Raw genomic sequence first — 24427 nt, 5'->3', positions numbered from 1 at the left:
AAATTAAATGTTGATGAAAAATGTTCTAATGACTGCCATTTTAATTATTGTCTGTTAAAAACAAATGTTATCTTTTTAAGTAAAATGTCGGATTTGCAAAAAAAAATGTTGTTTTATTTAATATAAAAAATAACTTTATTTTAGCGTTTTAAAAGTGCTCATCTTCAGCAGCATTTCAATCCGTTTATTTCTATATATTATAGGTGTCACAAAAATAAAACGGTCATCAACATAATATGAAAAATGGTATTTATAAAAAATAGGTAGGTATTTCATACAAACAATCATACAATATTTTGATTATTACAATTAACATACATAATTTTTTATGGACAAACTCAAATAAAACCAGAAACACAAAGTTGTGTATACAAATAGGTACTGATTTATTTTGACATCATTCTCATTTCATCATCATTTTGAACACAAAAGTATCCACTAATATCTAGTCAGTTGACGAACAAAATAGAAAAAATTACAATACAAACTATAAAATATATGTTGATAGATGTTACAGTAACTAAATATATACACAATTGTGTATTATAAAATACATACACAATCTAATGAAACAATCATGACGATGCATACAGTCAATATGTATTACATTATTATAATAATATGTACATCTAGGATATAATAACAATCATTCAATCATCTCTTACACGCGCACACATACCGCGAACTAGATAACGTGTCGTAATATTGTACAATGGGGTTGAATGAAAGGATAACAAATGCCACAACTGACACAAAGGCACTTATTTATATACTCAAAGGGCGCCGCTAACTGCAAAGCAACAGAATACTGTATGACTAAGAATTCCGCCTAGTGTCAACCAATGCTATGAGTAAAAAATCTGGAATTTACATCATAACATAACAAGCAATTGTCCTATTTATGGAAAGATTATTGTCTAGGGAAATTGAATCATAATGGCAAACACAACCAAATCCATTCATTCATCAGGAACATTCTAATCATCATTCAGGAACCATTCAAATCAAGTACAAAAAGATGATGCATTATCAATTACGCCTCCCTTTTCGAACGTGGATAATTTTGCCTGGGAGTTGTTGGGCGGTATGCCAAACCTTCCAACAATCCCCAAAGCACATAGCCTCGTCGCAGGTTTCGCATTTCAAACGCACCATCTTTCGTGTACCATTGCGAAGACAAATGTGACAACGCATTCTCTTATTAGAGGCGAGGTATTTGGGTGCGTGGATAATGTCACTTCTTAGCCTCGTATTTTCCGCTACAGGCACTACAATCTCCCGTGACGGGCGGCGATGAGCCGTCACGAGGGCTGAGGCGAGCTGTTCGCGGAATTTACGATGCGTAAGCAAAGCCATATTTCGACGACCCAAAGAACTCAACAATAATATGAGCGCGTTGTGCACACTGACGTTCAGCAGCCTTTTAAACATTTTCATGTACCATTTCAAACATCTCTTTCGCTCCAACAAATACATAGAGAGTTTTTGATCTTTCAGATCAACACCTCCCATAGTATTGTTGTAATCTCTCACAACTACGGGCTTTACAAGCTCGCGTCCAGCCTTTCGACTTACATAGGTTTCGTCGGTGTGGTAGGTGGAGATCATAGTGACCACTTTGGAGTCTTTCCATGCAATGCATGAAACGTCACCAGAGTGACGACTCACGATCGTACCCTTGGCCACATTCTTCGGAACCTTAGCAATCTCCTCTGGTACGTGTTCGCGATTAGGGCGCAATGTCCCCAGACAATCAAATCCCAAAGTTTTAAGGTACCGTGCCAACGAAGGGCAATTATAATAATTATCCATCGTAACACAGTGTCCTCTCCGATCGAGACCTTTCAATAAATCGAGTACCACTTGGGTACTCTTGCCAGCTAAATCAACACTAAGAGCCACATTGCTGCGTTCAGAATTCTTCCCAGTGTAAATATCAAACCTGTACATATATCCAGTTTTAGACTCGCAAAGTTCAAAAGATTTAATACCAAATCGCGCGGCCTTTGATCTTATAGCTTGAGCCCAGGACAAGCGGCCCTTGTATAAGGTCAATGACTCGTCAATAGCTATATCTTGATTTAAATTGTACAAACACTCGAATTTTGAATTTAAATGGGAAATAACTGGTGCGAGTTTCCGCAACTTTGCTGAAAGCTGTATTCCTCCACTTAACGGCAAATCCTGACTCACATCAGAATTGTCCGTAAAATGCAGAAATTTGCTTAGCAATATGAAGCGGTTGTATGTCATCAACTGTCTGAACTTTGGCATTTCCAGATAGCTGTTGACCTTCCAATATTCATGCTGAGAAGTACGCGGATCAATCCCCATGAATATATAAATAGCAAAAAGCAAATACAACTCGTCTACATCGGTGTCAACCCAACGATGTAAACGAGATGATGCTTTCAAAGTGCCAGCTGCAGTTTCAGCATCGACAACTTGCTTAGCATATCTATTGGTTTCCTTACAGATAAGCTCCATGATGTCTCTACTCCAGATATCTGTAAAGGCTTCATAGGGCGTATCGTAGTCTTTGATAGCTCCTGGGGTTGGCCCTGAAAAGGTTTCAGGCACACCACCAAAGCTATCAAAGTTTGCTTGCCAATGGAAAACAGTAGACGTGCCAACCAAGTTGTCGACAGCTTCATCCATTGCGCTTTCCACCGATTGTACAATTTTACGAACACGATCATCCAATTCGTCGTCGTCCGGGATATTTCGAGTCATACCGCCGGAAGCAATGAGTTCGTCGACATCGAATTCATCATCGAAATCGGAATCGAACTCACTGCCTTCGGTTTCCCGTATTCTAGTGTGCATAGGAACCGTAGTACCTGATGTTGATGGCACAGGGTCGGGCACACTAGACGACGGTGGTATACACCCGGAAGTGCCTGGCGACGGCAACTCACACACCCACTTCCGCACATGCTCCATTTGCTCCGGATCCTCCAGCGCAGCCTCATCCTCTTCCTGGTCCATTCCGCAGGCGGCTGTCCTCTCGACTGAGGTGAAACTAATAAAAAAAAATACAATAAATAAAGAGTGTGTGTACTTATGTACACGCGTTAGAAGTTATACTTCTTTGGCGTATGGAAAAAATACTAGAATATACAACTTGAACATAGTAGTCAATTGGCCGTCTAGGTAGGTACCACCGCAGTGCCAGTTATTTTACCGTGAAAAAGAAGTGTTTTAATCACTTCTGGGTTTCGGCGAAAGGGTACTATATGCTAGTGTAGTTACTATGTGGCGGTTGCAGGACTTAGTCCGATAGTAATTACCTCCTGTCCATGGTTGGTCGTGGCGCTTACCATCAGGTGCACGATCTGCTGGTCCCGTTACATAGTGGCATAAAAAAAAACCTCCCAACTAAAAATTATAAATTAAACTTACTGAATGGACTCTTCGACGACACGTTTTCTTTTGACAGAGCCCCTGGGAGTGCGCGCTATTGTTACAGGTTCTGTAATTCGAATGGAGCCCCCAGGGGCCCTTGTCGTCTCAAAGGCCTGATTAGGCGGTGGTGGCGGTGGCAGAGAAGAGCTAAAACAAAATTTATACAGATTTAATAAAATAAAATAAAACTCAAGCCATTGTGGCTATTTCATAATATACCTAATACTATTTGAATAGTTAATATTCAGTACTGTACCATACCCCGGACACTCCATACAAAATTATCGTTTTGACAGTCACACTGTAGAGACTGCAAATGTGTGTGTTAACGCTTTATGGTTGGCACATTTGTGACTAGCGTAAAAAAAATTCGCGTTTTTCTGATGAAATACATCCGTAAACAGCATAATATCTAACCATTTTCTACGAAAAACGATAACCACAAATCCAAAATAATAAAATTACTTTAAGTCAGTTTGATTAATGTTGTCAATCTTCTTTGCGTATCGTCCTTGCAGAAAAATGCGGACCATTTTTAGGCTGATCGTGCGGGGTGAGGTAAGTGTTTAATTTTGGCGGGAGGTGGAGAGTGTCCGTTCTGTAGCGTTTAGCTACTATTATGTATTCTGTGACTGTACCACACCCCGGACACTCCATACAAAATTATCGTTTTGACAGTCACACTGTAGAGACTGCAAATGTGTGTGTTAACGCTTTATGGTTGGCACATTTGTGACTAGCGTAAAAAAAAATTCGCGTTTTTCTGATGAAATACATCCGTAAACAGCACAATATCTAACCATTTTCTACGAAAAACGATAATCACAAATCCAAAATAATAAAATTACTTTAAGTCAATTTGATTAATGTTGTCAATCTTCGTTGCGTATCGTCCTTGCAGACAAATACGGACCATTTTCAGGCTGATCGTGCGGGGTGAGGTAAGTGTTTAATTTTGGCGGGAGGTGGAGAGTGTCCGTTCTGTAGCGTTTAGCTACTATTATGTATTCTGTGACTGTACTCACACGAGAGCAGGTTGGCAGAGCACCGGCTCGCGCTCAGACCCTCATCAGAAGGGACCGGTGTCACTGAACGTGACCTTGACATTATTTTCCTTAACCCGTTGTGGGTACTGCTCATAGCCGGCACCGATCCCGATAGTGTCGAGGTAGTTCACAAAATCTAGCTTTTTTATGATTACTGAGTTTGAAAATTGTATTTACCCTATTGTTCTATAATTATATGCCATGTATGATATATTTTTGGAAAGAAGAAGAAACTACATAGTTATAGCATAAAAATGTAATCATGACGATATATTATTTCTATAGAAATTGATTTTATTTTTTTTTAATTTTAATTGCTTACATACTAACACTCACATGATAATGCTGAGTTATCAAATGATCATATTCACGTTTTCATATCACTACACGATTGTCAAATACATTCACTTATATTTTCACACATTAACCCCAATGGGTTGGGGCTCAATAGCCCCAAGCGGCCCGATCGGTCCACGACACAATAGATTTTCTATTGTGTCTGTGATTCCGGGGCCTGAGTTATTAACACAACGTATTTCACTACGAATAATAACAAATCTCCATTATTTACAAACAAGATAAAAAACGCCATTTTGCGTCCCAAAATATATTGCGCACTGACAAGTTGAGACACATTTAAACTGAGTATTCTTCAAATATCCCTAAAACCAATATCATAAACGTATTCTACGTAAAACTTCCAGTACGTACGTAGTAGTACGTAGTACGTCTCAATTATCAATCACCTTTCTATTCCTCTCGGCATAATTCACAATCCAAATATTCGTTTCACCAAGACAACCATCACACACTACGCTCGATGACGCAACTCAAGTATGATTCACTTTTTTTATTTATTTTGTGGTTCTTTGACTGCGCGGACGAAGCCGCGGGCGGAAAGCTAGTGCTAAATATGTATGATATATTATTGTTAAGACTTCCCTAATTTTATGTGTAATATATTATATTGAATTCTTGGGCACAATAATTATTTATTAAAGTAAAAAAAACTAAAAACATTTACCGGATAACAAACTTGATCCTCTTGTCGAGTTTGGCTCCGAGCATCACTTGGTCTTCAGTCACTTCTGGCACCTCACCTGTTGTCATTATAATTTGTATTATATTATTAATAATTATTATTGCTATTAGTAATGCCTCCTCTACATTACTCGAAGTTGAACGAGGTAAGTCGAATAGAATAATGTAGAGAGGCAGTTCGGCTTACTTCATCCCACTTTACCTCACCTCGGCCGACTTCCGTTTGTTGTCAGTTTTTGTGCCCGAGTCAAAGGGCACGAAGTTACTCGAAGTGCGTTCTGAATATGAACGAATGCGCTCCTCGCGAAGTTTTGTAGAAGAAGTGTAGAGGAGGCATAACAGCGTGTTGTTATTTATTTATTAACACTTTATTGTACTGGCATACAAATAAATCCTTAAAATTAAAACTTATAACTAGTCCAGCACAGAAGGCGGCCTTATCACTTAACAGTGATCTCTTCCAGGCAACCTACTGTGTGGAGTAATATTATGAAAAAGGAGGTAGGTAGTAAGTACAAAAAAAAAGAAGTTGTTTTTTATGTTATGAAAAATGTTGCAATAATATTTCATATGAAAGCAGACAAAATTGCGTAGGTCATCTAGGTAATTTCAGTATAAGTAGTTATCAACGAAGCTTTTACATGTAGAATGTATTTGATGTAATCAAATCGGTTTCTGTTACTGCCAAATAAATAATTTATTACTATTATTCACACCTGGCATAGATACAGCTATACTAAATCCAATAAAATACTACATCCACAAATTATATGACAATATTTAGAGCCGATTTTTCAATCCTTGGTTAAAATTTATCTGTTCAATAAGGTATTACACGAACATATTAAAATGTCACCTGTAAAATACTTTATTGGACGGATAAATTTTAACCAAGGATTGAAAAATCAGCCCGTAATAACTCAGGCCCCAGAATCACAGACACAATAGAAAATCTATTGTGTCGTGGACCGATCTGGCCGCTCGGGGCTCAATGGGTTAAAAGAATAAATGTACAAACTGGTTTCTTCCTTATTCTCGCTGTCAGCTGTACTGTCATCTGCTTCCGCTGGTTCGGTCTTCACTTCCACCGCTTCCTCAGCATTGTCTTCAGTTTTTACACCATTTTCCTGAATATTAAAGGGAAATTAGTTTCAATGTTATTTAAAACTTTTTTGGGGAAAATCTTTGTATCTACACTAATATTATGAAGCTGAAGAGTTTCTTTGTTTGTTTGAACGTGCTAATCTCAGGAACTACTGGTCCGATTTGAAAAATTCTTTCAGTGTTAGATAGCCTATAATAATAAACTTAGAAATACTGCAGCCTCAATACAACCCGCCCTATTAAAAAAATAACTGCAATCAATATTTCAAGGTTTGAAGTCAAAGTTTCAAATTATTACTATAATAGGAGTAGCAGCCAGTCTTGATGATGACGTTCTTCTAGTAGTTCTGGGAGCTGGTTTGCAAGGAGTGGGAGGCTCGTCGGCATCCTCTGTTGAAGTATCTAAAATTGATGTGTCGGGAAGGTCTGAAACAAAAACATACATATAGATATCTCAAAATGTATCAATGCATGTGAACACCATTGATATGCTATGCTATGTCTATATCTGACTAATGAAACAAAAATCACACATAGTTTTATCATTCTCAAGTGTGAAAAAACTGTGAACTACTTTAAGTACTTATAAAATTTGTAATTTTTCACCATGAGCATTTATCACTAACTAGATTTATAAAGATTGAGGTATTGAATTGAGGTGTAAACTCAGAATACAGAACAAACCAGAAGGAGCCAACGGCCGATAATGTTCGCCGCCCGCTGTGTCCAGAAACAATACGTTACCCCCGCATTCCTCATACTTCCCACCCGTACAGAGTTGCTAGCTTATAAAGAGTTCGCCTCTTTTAGGGAGAATTAAAAATCATGTTTCAAAATAATGCAATGTTTTCTTATGGACAACAATACACTTACAGTTATACTATTAAATAAATATTAAGATACCTACTCTTATTTAAATTTTATTCGCTTTTCTAGTAAAATAAAACATTATTTGTTTAAAACTCAAACTCAAACTCAAACTCAAACATTTATTTATTCAATTAGACTTCTTCCAGAAGCACTTTTGAATCGTCATCACATTCTTTAAATTTACCACCGATTCGGAAAGCAGTATCTATGGAGAAGAACCGGCAAGAAACTCCAACTCCATTTCATCAGCGGGGAACCTGAAATGCCACTTTTAATAATTAGAATAATTTTAACACAATAATAATAAAAAAACCAACCATTTTATAGAATTTAACATCTGTCATATAACAAGTAATAATAATTATTTATTTGCCACTATGTTTACGTTAAAATATCTCAAACAATGTACCGAAACGGAAAATATACTTTGCACTTAATTAATGCAGTATGTATTTATATACTTATTATATATTAAAATTACTTTAAATTATTTTAATTGTACTTGTTAATTAGTTTATCAATGTCAACTTTCTAAAAAATAAACCAGCAAAGGGGGAAAAGAAACCACCAAAACTGGCAACATTATCAAAATGGACTCGCTCAAATTGTTTACGTTAGGAACAAGAAAAAGAAATTCATTATTTAATTAAAATTAGATGTAATTGAGCTACTTACACATGAAACGTAATCCCATCTTGTTTTTTTATTCTTCCAACTGCATTCCTGCAAGTAGGAACTGCACAAGACGGCAATATTAAATAAAATTAAACGGATTTGTTTACGCGTACGTCACACGGCGGCCACAGATAGACTAGTAAACCAAACGTTAAACTACACTCTTTGAGAGGAGTTTGTATAGCTTCGGTATTGGGTGCGTACGCGGTTTCTGGTTTGTTCTGTATTCTGAGGGTGTAAAATTGTAAATATAAAAAAAATGCTTATACATGAGTAAACAAACAATTGATTTTATAACTACAAGTACAAACATATTACAAGGAAACAAATTTAAAATTGATATATTATATTAGATCTTAATGATTTCCTCAGTGTCATGTTTTATTATTTAAATTGAACATCAAAATATGTACCCGCTAGTGCCCGCTACAATGTAAACGTACCTACGTAAACGTACAGGCTAATCAATTCGCTTTTCGAATGGGTTAGGTACGTTTATAATTTTGACAGGTTTTGGGAATTGGGAAGCGTACCTAACCACTAAAACATGGAGGCGGCGTCATTTTACACGTGCTCAGATTGATTTATAGTTTAAATAATATCGAAACATTGCATTATTATTACTTACGATAAATATACAATTTAATGCTTACTTTTTCCTGATTTAGCTTCGAGCGCCTTTTTTAACCTTTCCACTAATGCCGGCTTGTTGCCCTTAGTGTCTAATCCGAGGGCACCAAGCTCCGATCGTAGATCGAGCACTTTCATTTTAGCGGGATCCATGTTTAAAATAATTCTTAACAATTCTTATCTATTTCACTTAAATTAGTCAATTTTACACAATTTAACGCAATAACACACAATTACACAACAAAAATAGCATAACCCGCGAATATGCGACGTGCGAAAACTGCGAATAGAATAGGTACCTAAGCGCCAAGCTCTTTGGCGCCAAGTCAGGCAAGTTATCTTCAATATGGCGGCCAGTCACTTAGGGAGGGGATGTATTGGTTGGATTTAGCCACAGAGTATCAATCGTAACTTGTTCCTTATAGTAGTGATGTAATATTACGACGATAAAAAATGTTTTGGTAAATTATAATTTTTAAAGCGAAACAAAAAAAAAATGTACTAAAAACGTTAATTTTGTATTGCATATAATATAAAATAGAAGTATATAATATGTACATCATCCTTCTTTTTTTTAGTTCATAAAAAATATCCAATGCAAACAATATTATTTTTTCGAAAATAGGGATAGAAAATTTTAGCTTGAATCCATTTGGTGTAGGTAAAAGGCGTTCGCATCGCACTAATACTGTAGCAAGTGACCTAATTCTTAGAAATTATAAATTATAGCAAAAACTCTTCGTTAGGAGATTACAGAGATCAGATTACTAGAGATTACTATGCACAGCGACAGTAACATGACAAAAAATTAAAAAAAAATGTTCGTTTGCACTATTTATCTGCGAAATGGCTCGACCGATTTTGCTAATACTTTACGGAGAGCTCCAAGCGTAGTTAATGATAAAGGGAGTAATATAAGGCATACCAGACATAACATCTGGCGTCCCCTAGCGCTGACCCTGTAGAAGTGGCGTGGAATAAAAATTAAGATAACTGAGTAATATAGTATACTAGCTGTTCCCTGCGGTTTCACCCGAATTGCTCCGCTCCTGTTGGTCTTAGCGTGATGATGTATAATATGATAAATGGGCTATCTAATCTAACACAGAAATAATTTTTCAAATCGGACCAGTAGTTCCCGAGATTAGCGCGTTCAAACAAACAAACAAACTCTTCAGCTTTATAATATGTATTAGTATAGATTATGGGCGCGACAGAAACCATGCACAGTAATCCCCTCCGCATCACACTCCACGTTACGTGCCACCTATTGTACGAAGTGATGCTATTTTTATTCATTAAAAAAATGGCCAGGCTTTGTTGTCTGTGTAGGTGTATTTAAAAATACTTTTCAGATGCATTTAATAAATTACAATTCTATGATGATATAATAAATTACCAGGAAAAATAAAACTGCGAGTTGAAAACTGTTTACATACATTTTTATTCTTTTCAAAACTTCTATTGCCGATATATTTTTTTAGTTTACATTAATTAAGAAACCATTCAGTCGTTCATTGTTAGCACTTCAACCAGCAACTGTTATTATCACGTTCAACTCAATGTAGAATATCTACGAAAGTAGGTAAACATAATAAAAAAACTTTATCTACCGCTAAACCAAACGTCTATAAATTATACAATTCAAATTCATGCTTTTACTTTTAGTTAAAACCGCTCTCACAACATTACACAGTAGTAAATGCGAACTAAATATCTATAATCAGATAACAAAACTAATTGTTAAAATACAATGAGCATGTTATACTTTATAAAATTGCATGTTTTATGAAACTGTAACTTAAAATTATTTGTCATGTTAAAAGGAACGACAATGAAGAAAAATTTAGCCAAAATAAAATATTGTGGGTAATAACTAATAACGCAGTTTAGCGCCTTTTTACCAGCGACCATAGACAATAAAAAAAGTTTACAGCCCAATCTTTGGTTAGTTATTAACCGTTTTGTTTGCATTTCATAAATGTGTTTTACGATTAGGCCGCAATTGTCATAATTGCTTATTTACCCGCTTTAATACCGTGGCCTAAAAAGCTTAGAAAATAATGTAATGATCTAGTGACCGATGTACTCCAGGACATGTAGGTATGATCTAAATTATTTTAATAGAATATAAAACTTTAATTCATAATACATAATATATGAAACAGTGGCACGTTATTGTTGGGATATGTTTCCTTTGGGAGAAACTAATTAAATATCTATGATAAAGTATAGGTAATATACCAAAGAAATAGACGAATCATTTCTCATGGAAGTCATACACAAATTATACTATGCAAATATCTATACGTTTTTCATTCGGATAACTGCTTATGTTTCACACATAAATATATAAAAAAAAAAATTGGAAACGTAAAAATATTTATTAGAAAACGATATCTCTTAATAAACAATTATAAAGCCATTCTTTCGCCAGAATAATTAAGTAAGTACTAGATATTCTGGTTAATTAGCACTTAGCAGTTATAATTTTAAATAATCAAAATCATCCTTATTCTGAACATATTTTGTGCACAAATCGCACTTTTAAATTTAATTTCCGTATCTTTTTTTTATGAGTCCCAAATAGACCTTATTCAATATAACTTGTAACGTGACCAAAACGAGATAACATTTTTTAACATACGTTTAGTCTTATACCATACTAAATTTCCAATGAGTAAAGGCCTATTCTAACTAGAGCGGTATGCGCTACCGCCAAACTGGGTTGCGGAACAGTTTGAATAGGCCTTAATATAATAATTAAGACAATCGTTACATATCGTTAACTATTATAATAAATGAGGCTCATTCAATATTAAAACTATCCTCGTGAAAAACGTCATTTCACTGGCGCATTGTCAAGTAAATCTAATAAGTTATTCTATATTTACACCTAATCTATAGAACATCAATACTTTCAGAATCAGAATTGAGTGACCTATTATAATTTTTTCAGGTATGTATTTTCTATATATTTAGTCCCAAAAGTACTAGCATATATTTATTCCATCTCCGTTTCATTGAAATTGTCAATTTTTTTTGAAACAACTGCCTGAATAAGGAGCGTAATAATTTAAATTCTACAGCAAGTTTTTATGTTTTCATAGTGTTTGGTAGTCATTATACATATGCAATAATGACTCAGCGCGATACATAACACTAGAGCGCTCGCGCCTAAAATTTTCCTTGAGTGTACGCGTGGGTTACATATGTCACCCATTACGACGCACTTTTTTTTAACCGACTTCAAAAAAAGGAGGAGGTTATCAATTCGGCCGGTATATTTTTTTTTTTTTTTTTTTTTATGTATGTACACCGATTACTCCGAGGTTTCTGAACCGATTTACGTGATTCTTTTTTTGTTCGATGCGGAATGGTGTCGAATTGGTCCCATAAAAATTTTATTCGGCTAGGCCTAGTAGTTTTTATTTTATGAGCATTTTTGTCTGTACTCGATGACTTAATTTCAATGTAGCAAGTAACTTTGATTCACTTCCCGGTAACCGATTGAGCTGAAATTTTGTATACGAATGTAAATTGGATAGCGATGAAACATTATCATGACATGGAGCTGATCTGATGATGGAATCGGAAGGTGGCCATAGGAACTCAGTAATATATTGACTCAACTTTATCGAGTTTGGGCTCGTTTGATTCGTGTTGAAAAATACACTAAAAAGTATTAAATAAAAATAACTGCGTTAAAAACAACCGACTTCAAAAACGGAAAAGTAAGAAATAAAAAAGATTTGATATTATTAATTACTACATATTATTTTTATGTGCTATTTATTAAATAGGTTTGAAGTCGGTGCCAAACACTAAGCACTTAGTATTAAGCCCATGCACCGACATCAAACCTTTTTAATAAATAGCACATAAAAATAATATGTAGTAATTAATAATATCAAATCTTTTTTATTTCTTACTTTTCCGTTTTTGAAGTCGGTTGTTTTTAACGCAGTTATTTTTATTCATAAAAATCGTAGTTTAAAGAGTAAACGAAGTACTTATTTATGAATCAACTTTATTTTTAAGTGATGAAACAAAAAAAATATCAATATTTTCTCATTTTACTTAAATTATGAGCTAAACATAAACCTCTGTGAAAAGTAACTAATTTTTTACTTATTGTGATCAATCAGTTGTTTTTACTTTGGAAACTACAAATTTGATAAAAATAATCATCTAATTATACAGTTTAGGAATAATTTGTTCTTATCCAATAAAATTTTATTTTCAATAAAAAATAAGTATGTCCTAGCACTCGAATATGAGTATTTTATTTGGATTTAAGTTACGATTATATATTAATAATTTCTTAAAAGTATAAATTTATCATAAGAGCAGTAAAAAATAAAAGGGGTATACTTGATTTTCACTCGTAATTGTATGATTTCAAAAACTTCCTAGAACGCTCGCGCGGGGGACATGCGTCACCAATGTACTTTTATATTTTCGCAGAGTACACTTCGTTGCACCAAGGAAGCTGTCACGCTGCTAAAATGTCCGGTGATTGATAGTCGGGGAATACCTGAGACAACAACACTCAAGCACGATTCTTTAAAAAAATATTTAGCAATATAATACACTGGGTGACCTATGTCCCCCGCGCGTGCGCTCTAGTGTTAATAAATGTAATTTGCAACTCTTCCATTCCTTTTGATGTCTTGTTAGAAACAACTTAATTTTCTGTTTGTTTTGTAAAAAGAAATCTACCATTCAAGCTACACAAGTAAAAGATAACCTCAATTCCATTTATTTACTGAAATTAATAAGTGTTCTAAGTCTGTCCGTTTACACCTACCGTTAGATATTAGATAACAATTTAGGTACTAGATTTAAAATTGTTTACTACATTACAAGATGGGATAATTTTCATTTAAATAGTATTTAACAACATGGCACTTTAATACGAAATCGAGAAACACTTAGAAGGTATAATTAATTTTCATAGATTCTTAATAATTAGATTTAATGAGTGGAATATAATAATTTTGTTCAATAATGTTGCTTTCGTGTTAAGTATGAGGATTCAAATTTGGATGCCATTTTGGAAGATACGAGTTATTCGGTACATTATTATTATAATAGGTAGGTACTATAAATTTCAATCAATCGCAGGCGGACATTTAAATATATTGACAAAATTATTATATTCTTACAATCTTGAATTACACACCTTATAATATTGGTTAAATTATTGTTGTTACAAGTGAGCTATGCCAACGTTAAATCTAAAATTTCAACGGACGGACAACTACATCTACGTATATTATTCATTAATTACACAAAACTTGATAAAATACAGCAAAATTGTCAAGGTTTTATCATTCATTTCCATATGACATAATGAAAGAGACATTTTGACGAAGAGATTCTTCGATACAATTTTTTTGTGAAATTATGAACTAAACATATTTTGTAAAATATAGAAGAGACCTATATTTTTAAAGTAATGTTGTTAAAAAATCACATTATTAATCTCGTAAAATATCTTTGCCAAATTATTTTATAATCTGCGGTATCCGGCTCGAAGGACCAATGTTTAGGTATACCAAAGGTACCGTTACAACTAGTAATTTTCTAAATTTCATCGTATCGAGTTATTTATATACGTGCTTCTTTCTTGTTTGTTTTATTTCTCACATTTTAGACAATAAATTACAGAAAATAAATATGTGAATATTGTAATTAGACGTCCCTTTCATTATGCCAACGGAAATGAACAAATTATTTCAATGTAGGAACTATAACTTGAGCAGCCGCAAACTAAATGAGAAACTTATCGCTATTGCTTCAAAATTTAGCCTTCAAGTCTTATGTTTAAGGCACAACTATTTATTTTTGATAATGAATAAAAATATTCGATGTGTACACGTGAAATGTGCGTAGCTAGTCTATAAATAATGCTCAAGCGCCCTAAATTATTTATAAATTAATAATTACATTAAGGGCTGATTTTTCAATCCTTGGTTAAATCTTATCCGTCCAATAAAGTATTACACAACAATATACAGATGTCACCTAAAAACTGTCAAACAGTGGGCAAGTAACACATTTTTGAAATGGTTGTTTAATACGATATTCGATGAATAAGTTTTAACTAAGGATTGAAAAATCGGCCCTTAATAAAATTAAGGGCTTAAAAATCCTTGGTTAAAACTTACTCGTCGAATAACGTATTAAACTACCATTTCAAATATGTATTCTAATTTTATTGTTCGTATTTGACAGTTTACAAGTGACATTTTAATATTATCGTGTAATACTTTATTGGACGGGTGACTGAGTTTTACCCAAAGATTGAAAAATCGACCCTAATTCGAATTAAACTTATAACAGTGCTGTTACTTTAAGGCACCATTTAGCTTACTATTGGGTTGCATTACACAGTATGAGACAATTTAAAAGAATATTTAATTTAGAGAAATTAAATGTTGATGAAAAATGTTCTAATGACTGCCATTTTAATTATTGTCTGTTAAAAACAAATGTTATCTTTTTAAGTAAAATGTCGGATTTGCAAAAAAAATGTTGTTTTATTTAATATAAAAAATAACTTTATTTTAGCGTTTTAAAAGTGCTCATCTTCAGCAGCATTTCAATCCGTTTATTTCTATATATTATAGGTGTCACAAAAATAAAACGGTCATCAACATAATATGAAAAATGGTATTTATAAAAAATAGGTAGGTATTTCATACAAACAATCATACAATATTTTGATTATTACAATTAACATACATAATTTTTTATGGACAAACTCAAATAAAACCAGAAACACAAAGTTGTGTATACAAATAGGTACTGATTTATTTTGACATCATTCTCATTTCATCATCATTTTGAACACAAAAGTATCCACTAATATCTAGTCAGTTGACGAACAAAATAGAAAAAATTACAATACAAACTATAAAATATATGTTGATAGATGTTACAGTAACTAAATATATACACAATTGTGTATTATAAAATACATACACAATCTAATGAAACAATCATGACGATGCATACAGTCAATATGTATTACATTATTATAATAATATGTACATCTAGGATATAATAACAATCATTCAATCATCTCTTACACGCGCACACATACCGCGAACTAGATAACGTGTCGTAATATTGTACAATGGGGTTGAATGAAAGGATAACAAATGCCACAACTGACACAAAGGCACTTATTTATATACTCAAAGGGCGCCGCTAACTGCAAAGCAACAGAATACTGTATGACTAAGAATTCCGCCTAGTGTCAACCAATGCTATGAGTAAAAAATCTGGAATTTACATCATAACATAACAAGCAATTGTCCTATTTATGGAAAGATTATTGTCTAGGGAAATTGAATCATAATGGCAAACACAACCAAATCCATTCATTCATCAGGAACATTCTAATCATCATTCAGGAACCATTCAAATCAAGTACAAAAAGATGATGCATTATCAATTACGCCTCCCTTTTCGAACGTGGATAATTTTGCCTGGGAGTTGTTGGGCGGTATGCCAAACCTTCCAACAATCCCCAAAGCACATAGCCTCGTCGCAGGTTTCGCATTTCAAACGCACCATCTTTCGTGTACCATTGCGAAGACAAATGTGACAACGCATTCTCTTATTAGAGGCGAGGTATTCGGGTACGTGCATGATGTCCCTTCTTAGCCTCGTATTTTCCTCTACAGGCACTACAATCTCCCGTGACGGGCGGCGATGAGCCGTCACGAGGGCTGAGGCGAGCTGTTCGCGGAATTTACGATGCGTAAGCAAAGCCATATTTCGACGACCCAAAGAACTCAACAATAATATGAGCGCGTTGTGCACACTGACGTTCAGCAGCCTTTTAAACATTTTCATGTACCATTTCAAACATCTCTTTCGCTCCAACAAATACATAGAGAGTTTTTGATCTTTCAGATCAACACCTCCCATAGTATTGTTGTAATCTCTCACAACTACGGGCTTTACAAGCTCGCGTCCAGCCTTTCGACTTACATAGGTTTCGTCGGTGTGGTAGGTGGAGATCATAGTGACCACTTTGGAGTCTTTCCATGCAATGCATGAAACGTCACCAGAGTGACGACTCACGATCGTACCCTTGGCCACATTCTTCGGAACCTTAGCAATCTCCTCTGGTACGTGTTCGCGATTAGGGCGCAATGTCCCCAGACAATCAAATCCCAAAGTTTTAAGGTACCGTGCCAACGAAGGGCAATTATAATAATTATCCATCGTAACACAGTGTCCTCTCCGATCGAGACCTTTCAATAAATCGAGTACCACTTGGGTACTCTTGCCAGCTAAATCAACACTAAGAGCCACATTGCTGCGTTCAGAATTCTTCCCAGTGTAAATATCAAACCTGTACATATATCCAGTTTTAGACTCGCAAAGTTCAAAAGATTTAATACCAAATCGCGCGGCCTTTGATCTTATAGCTTGAGCCCAGGACAAGCGGCCCTTGTATAAGGTCAATGACTCGTCAATAGCTATATCTTGATTTAAATTGTACAAACACTCGAATTTTGAATTTAAATGGGAAATAACTGGTGCGAGTTTCCGCAACTTTGCTGAAAGCTGTATTCCTCCACTTAACGGCAAATCCTGACTCACATCAGAATTGTCCGTAAAATGCAGAAATTTGCTTAGCAATATGAAGCGGTTGTATGTCATCAACTGTCTGAACTTTGGCATTTCCAGATAGCTGTTGACCTTCCAATATTCATGCTGAGAAGTACGCGGATCAATCCCCATGAATATATAAATAGCAAAAAGCAAATACAACTCGTCTACATCGGTGTCAACCCAACGATGTAAACGAGATGATGCTTTCAAAGTGCCAGCTGCAGTTTCAGCATCGACAACTTGCTTAGCATATCTATTGGTTTCCTTACAGATAAGCTCCATGATGTCTCTACTCCAGATATCTGTAAAGGCTTCATAGGGCGTATCGTAGTCTTTGATAGCTCCTGGGGTTGGCCCTGAAAAGGTTTCAGGCACACCACCAAAGCTATCAAAGTTTGCTTGCCAATGGAAAACAGTAGACGTGCCAACCAAGTTGTCGACAGCTTCATCCATTGCGCTTTCCACCGATTGTACAATTTTACGAACACGATCATCCAATTCGTCGTCGTCCGGGATATTTCGAGTCATACCGCCGGAAGCAATGAGTTCGTCGACATCGAATTCATCATCGAAATCGGAATCGAACTCACTGCCTTCGGTTTCCCGTATTCTAGTGTGCATAGGAACCGTAGTACCTGATGTTGATGGCACAGGGTCGGGCACACTAGACGACGGTGGTATACACCCGGAAGTGCCTGGCGACGGCAACTCACACACCCACTTCCGCACATGCTCCATTTGCTCCGGATCCTCCAGCGCAGCCTCATCCTCTTCCTGGTCCATTCCGCAGGCGGCTGTCCTCTCGACTGAGGTGAAACTAATAAAAAAAAATACAATAAATAAAGAGTGTGTGTACTTATGTACACGCGTTAGAAGTTATACTTCTTTGGCGTATGGAAAAAATACTAGAATATACAACTTGAACATAGTAGTCAATTGGCCGTCTAGGTAGGTACCACCGCAGTGCCAGTTATTTTACCGTGAAAAAGAAGTGTTTTAATCACTTCTGGGTTTCGGCGAAAGGGTACTATATGCTAGTGTAGTTACTATGTGGCGGTTGCAGGACTTAGTCCGATAGTAATTACCTCCTGTCCATGGTTGGTCGTGGCGCTTACCATCAGGTGCACGATCTGCTGGTCCCGTTACATAGTGGCATAAAAAAAAACCTCCCAACTAAAAATTATAAATTAAACTTACTGAATGGACTCTTCGACGACACGTTTTCTTTTGACAGAGCCCCTGGGAGTGCGCGCTATTGTTACAGGTTCTGTAATTCGAATGGAGCCCCCAGGGGCCCTTGTCGTCTCAAAGGCCTGATTAGGCGGTGGTGGCGGTGGCAGAGAAGAGCTAAAACAAAATTTATACAGATTTAATAAAATAAAATAAAACTCAAGCCATTGTGGCTATTTCATAATATACCTAATACTATTTGAATAGTTAATATTCAGTACTGTACCATACCCCGGACACTCCATACAAAATTATCGTTTTGACAGTCACACTGTAGAGACTGCAAATGTGTGTGTTAACGCTTTATGGTTGGCACATTTGTGACTAGCGTAAAAAAAATTCGCGTTTTTCTGATGAAATACATCCGTAAACAGCATAATATCTAACCATTTTCTACGAAAAACGATAACCACAAATCCAAAATAATAAAATTACTTTAAGTCAGTTTGATTAATGTTGTCAATCTTCTTTGCGTATCGTCCTTGCAGAAAAATGCGGACCATTTTTAGGCTGATCGTGCGGGGTGAGGTAAGTGTTTAATTTTGGCGGGAGGTGGAGAGTGTCCGTTCTGTAGCGTTTAGCTACTATTATGTATTCTGTGACTGTACCACACCCCGGACACTCCATACAAAATTATCGTTTTGACAGTCACACTGTAGAGACTGCAAATGTGTGTGTTAACGCTTTATGGTTGGCACATTTGTGACTAGCGTAAAAAAAAATTCGCGTTTTTCTGATGAAATACATCCGTAAACAGCACAATATCTAACCATTTTCTACGAAAAACGATAATCACAAATCCAAAATAATAAAATTACTTTAAGTCAATTTGATTAATGTTGTCAATCTTCGTTGCGTATCGTCCTTGCAGACAAATACGGACCATTTTCAGGCTGATCGTGCGGGGTGAGGTAAGTGTTTAATTTTGGCGGGAGGTGGAGAGTGTCCGTTCTGTAGCGTTTAGCTACTATTATGTATTCTGTGACTGTACTCACACGAGAGCAGGTTGGCAGAGCACCGGCTCGCGCTCAGACCCTCATCAGAAGGGACCGGTGTCACTGAACGTGACCTTGACATTATTTTCCTTAACCCGTTGTGGGTACTGCTCATAGCCGGCACCGATCCCGATAGTGTCGAGGTAGTTCACAAAATCTAGCTTTTTTATGATTACTGAGTTTGAAAATTGTATTTACCCTATTGTTCTATAATTATATGCCATGTATGATATATTTTTGGAAAGAAGAAGAAACTACATAGTTATAGCATAAAAATGTAATCATGACGATATATTATTTCTATAGAAATTGATTTTATTTTTTTTTAATTTTAATTGCTTACATACTAACACTCACATGATAATGCTGAGTTATCAAATGATCATATTCACGTTTTCATATCACTACACGATTGTCAAATACATTCACTTATATTTTCACACATTAACCCCAATGGGTTGGGGCTCAATAGCCCCAAGCGGCCCGATCGGTCCACGACACAATAGATTTTCTATTGTGTCTGTGATTCCGGGGCCTGAGTTATTAACACAACGTATTTCACTACGAATAATAACAAATCTCCATTATTTACAAACAAGATAAAAAACGCCATTTTGCGTCCCAAAATATATTGCGCACTGACAAGTTGAGACACATTTAAACTGAGTATTCTTCAAATATCCCTAAAACCAATATCATAAACGTATTCTACGTAAAACTTCCAGTACGTACGTAGTAGTACGTAGTACGTCTCAATTATCAATCACCTTTCTATTCCTCTCGGCATAATTCACAATCCAAATATTCGTTTCACCAAGACAACCATCACACACTACGCTCGATGACGCAACTCAAGTATGATTCACTTTTTTTATTTATTTTGTGGTTCTTTGACTGCGCGGACGAAGCCGCGGGCGGAAAGCTAGTGCTAAATATGTATGATATATTATTGTTAAGACTTCCCTAATTTTATGTGTAATATATTATATTGAATTCTTGGGCACAATAATTATTTATTAAAGTAAAAAAAACTAAAAACATTTACCGGATAACAAACTTGATCCTCTTGTCGAGTTTGGCTCCGAGCATCACTTGGTCTTCAGTCACTTCTGGCACCTCACCTGTTGTCATTATAATTTGTATTATATTATTAATAATTATTATTGCTATTAGTAATGCCTCCTCTACATTACTCGAAGTTGAACGAGGTAAGTCGAATAGAATAATGTAGAGAGGCAGTTCGGCTTACTTCATCCCACTTTACCTCACCTCGGCCGACTTCCGTTTGTTGTCAGTTTTTGTGCCCGAGTCAAAGGGCACGAAGTTACTCGAAGTGCGTTCTGAATATGAACGAATGCGCTCCTCGCGAAGTTTTGTAGAAGAAGTGTAGAGGAGGCATAACAGCGTGTTGTTATTTATTTATTAACACTTTATTGTACTGGCATACAAATAAATCCTTAAAATTAAAACTTATAACTAGTCCAGCACAGAAGGCGGCCTTATCACTTAACAGTGATCTCTTCCAGGCAACCTACTGTGTGGAGTAATATTATGAAAAAGGAGGTAGGTAGTAAGTACAAAAAAAAAGAAGTTGTTTTTTATGTTATGAAAAATGTTGCAATAATATTTCATATGAAAGCAGACAAAATTGCGTAGGTCATCTAGGTAATTTCAGTATAAGTAGTTATCAACGAAGCTTTTACATGTAGAATGTATTTGATGTAATCAAATCGGTTTCTGTTACTGCCAAATAAATAATTTATTACTATTATTCACACCTGGCATAGATACAGCTATACTAAATCCAATAAAATACTACATCCACAAATTATATGACAATATTTAGAGCCGATTTTTCAATCCTTGGTTAAAATTTATCTGTTCAATAAGGTATTACACGAACATATTAAAATGTCACCTGTAAAATACTTTATTGGACGGATAAATTTTAACCAAGGATTGAAAAATCAGCCCGTAATAACTCAGGCCCCAGAATCACAGACACAATAGAAAATCTATTGTGTCGTGGACCGATCTGGCCGCTCGGGGCTCAATGGGTTAAAAGAATAAATGTACAAACTGGTTTCTTCCTTATTCTCGCTGTCAGCTGTACTGTCATCTGCTTCCGCTGGTTCGGTCTTCACTTCCACCGCTTCCTCAGCATTGTCTTCAGTTTTTACACCATTTTCCTGAATATTAAAGGGAAATTAGTTTCAATGTTATTTAAAACTTTTTTGGGGAAAATCTTTGTATCTACACTAATATTATGAAGCTGAAGAGTTTCTTTGTTTGTTTGAACGTGCTAATCTCAGGAACTACTGGTCCGATTTGAAAAATTCTTTCAGTGTTAGATAGCCTATAATAATAAACTTAGAAATACTGCAGCCTCAATACAACCCGCCCTATTAAAAAAATAACTGCAATCAATATTTCAAGGTTTGAAGTCAAAGTTTCAAATTATTACTATAATAGGAGTAGCAGCCAGTCTTGATGATGACGTTCTTCTAGTAGTTCTGGGAGCTGGTTTGCAAGGAGTGGGAGGCTCGTCGGCATCCTCTGTTGAAGTATCTAAAATTGATGTGTCGGGAAGGTCTGAAACAAAAACATACATATAGATATCTCAAAATGTATCAATGCATGTGAACACCATTGATATGCTATGCTATGTCTATATCTGACTAATGAAACAAAAATCACACATAGTTTTATCATTCTCAAGTGTGAAAAAACTGTGAACTACTTTAAGTACTTATAAAATTTGTAATTTTTCACCATGAGCATTTATCACTAACTAGATTTATAAAGATTGAGGTATTGAATTGAGGTGTAAACTCAGAATACAGAACAAACCAGAAGGAGCCAACGGCCGATAATGTTCGCCGCCCGCTGTGTCCAGAAACAATACGTTACCCCCGCATTCCTCATACTTCCCACCCGTACAGAGTTGCTAGCTTATAAAGAGTTCGCCTCTTTTAGGGAGAATTAAAAATCATGTTTCAAAATAATGCAATGTTTTCTTATGGACAACAATACACTTACAGTTATACTATTAAATAAATATTAAGATACCTACTCTTATTTAAATTTTATTCGCTTTTCTAGTAAAATAAAACATTATTTGTTTAAAACTCAAACTCAAACTCAAACTCAAACATTTATTTATTCAATTAGACTTCTTCCAGAAGCACTTTTGAATCGTCATCACATTCTTTAAATTTACCACCGATTCGGAAAGCAGTATCTATGGAGAAGAACCGGCAAGAAACTCCAACTCCATTTCATCAGCGGGGAACCTGAAATGCCACTTTTAATAATTAGAATAATTTTAACACAATAATAATAAAAAAACCAACCATTTTATAGAATTTAACATCTGTCATATAACAAGTAATAATAATTATTTATTTGCCACTATGTTTACGTTAAAATATCTCAAACAATGTACCGAAACGGAAAATATACTTTGCACTTAATTAATGCAGTATGTATTTATATACTTATTATATATTAAAATTACTTTAAATTATTTTAATTGTACTTGTTAATTAGTTTATCAATGTCAACTTTCTAAAAAATAAACCAGCAAAGGGGGAAAAGAAACCACCAAAACTGGCAACATTATCAAAATGGACTCGCTCAAATTGTTTACGTTAGGAACAAGAAAAAGAAATTCATTATTTAATTAAAATTAGATGTAATTGAGCTACTTACACATGAAACGTAATCCCATCTTGTTTTTTTATTCTTCCAACTGCATTCCTGCAAGTAGGAACTGCACAAGACGGCAATATTAAATAAAATTAAACGGATTTGTTTACGCGTACGTCACACGGCGGCCACAGATAGACTAGTAAACCAAACGTTAAACTACACTCTTTGAGAGGAGTTTGTATAGCTTCGGTATTGGGTGCGTACGCGGTTTCTGGTTTGTTCTGTATTCTGAGGGTGTAAAATTGTAAATATAAAAAAAATGCTTATACATGAGTAAACAAACAATTGATTTTATAACTACAAGTACAAACATATTACAAGGAAACAAATTTAAAATTGATATATTATATTAGATCTTAATGATTTCCTCAGTGTCATGTTTTATTATTTAAATTGAACATCAAAATATGTACCCGCTAGTGCCCGCTACAATGTAAACGTACCTACGTAAACGTACAGGCTAATCAATTCGCTTTTCGAATGGGTTAGGTACGTTTATAATTTTGACAGGTTTTGGGAATTGGGAAGCGTACCTAACCACTAAAACATGGAGGCGGCGTCATTTTACACGTGCTCAGATTGATTTATAGTTTAAATAATATCGAAACATTGCATTATTATTACTTACGATAAATATACAATTTAATGCTTACTTTTTCCTGATTTAGCTTCGAGCGCCTTTTTTAACCTTTCCACTAATGCCGGCTTGTTGCCCTTAGTGTCTAATCCGAGGGCACCAAGCTCCGATCGTAGATCGAGCACTTTCATTTTAGCGGGATCCATGTTTAAAATAATTCTTAACAATTCTTATCTATTTCACTTAAATTAGTCAATTTTACACAATTTAACGCAATAACACACAATTACACAACAAAAATAGCATAACCCGCGAATATGCGACGTGCGAAAACTGCGAATAGAATAGGTACCTAAGCGCCAAGCTCTTTGGCGCCAAGTCAGGCAAGTTATCTTCAATATGGCGGCCAGTCACTTAGGGAGGGGATGTATTGGTTGGATTTAGCCACAGAGTATCAATCGTAACTTGTTCCTTATAGTAGTGATGTAATATTACGACGATAAAAA

General features: G+C 35.3%; 2 protein-coding genes across 4 annotated transcripts; both read right to left on the bottom strand.

Moving 5' to 3' along the window:
• Positions 1–232: 232 nt before the first annotated feature.
• On the bottom strand, positions 233–9096 carry LOC123703866 (piggyBac transposable element-derived protein 4-like). 2 transcript variants are annotated; one of them, XM_045652049.1, is made up of 6 exons: positions 8795–9096; positions 6895–7022; positions 6511–6619; positions 5476–5551; positions 3403–3552; positions 233–3022 (listed from the first exon to the last, which is right to left on the bottom strand). In XM_045652049.1, exons 1-6 carry the CDS (start codon positions 8922–8924, stop codon positions 1030–1032), a joined length of 2586 nt encoding a protein of 861 aa, XP_045508005.1. In that variant the 5' UTR covers positions 8925–9096; the 3' UTR covers positions 233–1029. The 2 variants fall into 2 exon arrangements, with proteins under 2 accessions (XP_045508005.1, XP_045508006.1); XM_045652050.1 differs by lacking the exons at positions 5476–5551; positions 6511–6619; positions 6895–7022; positions 8795–9096 and adding an exon at positions 5198–5232.
• A 6339-nt stretch (positions 9097–15435) lies between these two features.
• On the bottom strand, positions 15436–24299 carry LOC123703775 (piggyBac transposable element-derived protein 4-like). 2 transcript variants are annotated; one of them, XM_045651923.1, is made up of 6 exons: positions 23998–24299; positions 22098–22225; positions 21714–21822; positions 20679–20754; positions 18606–18755; positions 15436–18225 (listed from the first exon to the last, which is right to left on the bottom strand). In XM_045651923.1, the coding sequence occupies exons 1-6, from the start codon at positions 24125–24127 to the stop codon at positions 16233–16235; spliced, it is 2586 nt and encodes an 861-aa protein (XP_045507879.1). In that variant the 5' UTR covers positions 24128–24299; the 3' UTR covers positions 15436–16232. The 2 variants fall into 2 exon arrangements, with proteins under 2 accessions (XP_045507879.1, XP_045507880.1); XM_045651924.1 differs by lacking the exons at positions 20679–20754; positions 21714–21822; positions 22098–22225; positions 23998–24299 and adding an exon at positions 20401–20435.
• Positions 24300–24427: the final 128 nt, after the last annotated feature.

This window comes from Colias croceus, chromosome 27, assembly GCF_905220415.1.
Source record: "Colias croceus chromosome 27, ilColCroc2.1".
Classification (NCBI taxonomy): Eukaryota; Metazoa; Arthropoda; class Insecta; order Lepidoptera; family Pieridae; genus Colias; species Colias croceus.
Note: the sequence above shows the minus strand (reverse complement) of the source record. Positions and strands in the feature narration are given on the sequence as shown.

Bases quoted from the DNA above. Each gene is read 5' to 3' on its own strand.
- LOC123703866 (XM_045652049.1), bottom strand. From the start codon at position 8,924: ATGGATCCCGCTAAAATGAAAGTGCTCGATCTACGATCGGAGCTTGGT. The intron at 5,552-6,510 runs GTTTGTACATTT...TAATGACAACAG, and splicing joins CGAGAATAAGGAAGAAACCA to GTGAGGTGCCAGAAGTGACT. The intron at 3,553-5,475 runs GTAAATGTTTTT...ATTTTGTTTTAG, and splicing joins AGGATCAAGTTTGTTATCCG to CTCTTCTCTGCCACCGCCAC.
- LOC123703775 (XM_045651923.1), bottom strand. From the start codon at position 24,127: ATGGATCCCGCTAAAATGAAAGTGCTCGATCTACGATCGGAGCTTGGT. The intron at 21,823-22,097 runs GTAATAATTTGA...TTTAATATTCAG, and splicing joins TGGCTGCTACTCCTATTATA to GAAAATGGTGTAAAAACTGA. The intron at 18,756-20,678 runs GTAAATGTTTTT...ATTTTGTTTTAG, and splicing joins AGGATCAAGTTTGTTATCCG to CTCTTCTCTGCCACCGCCAC.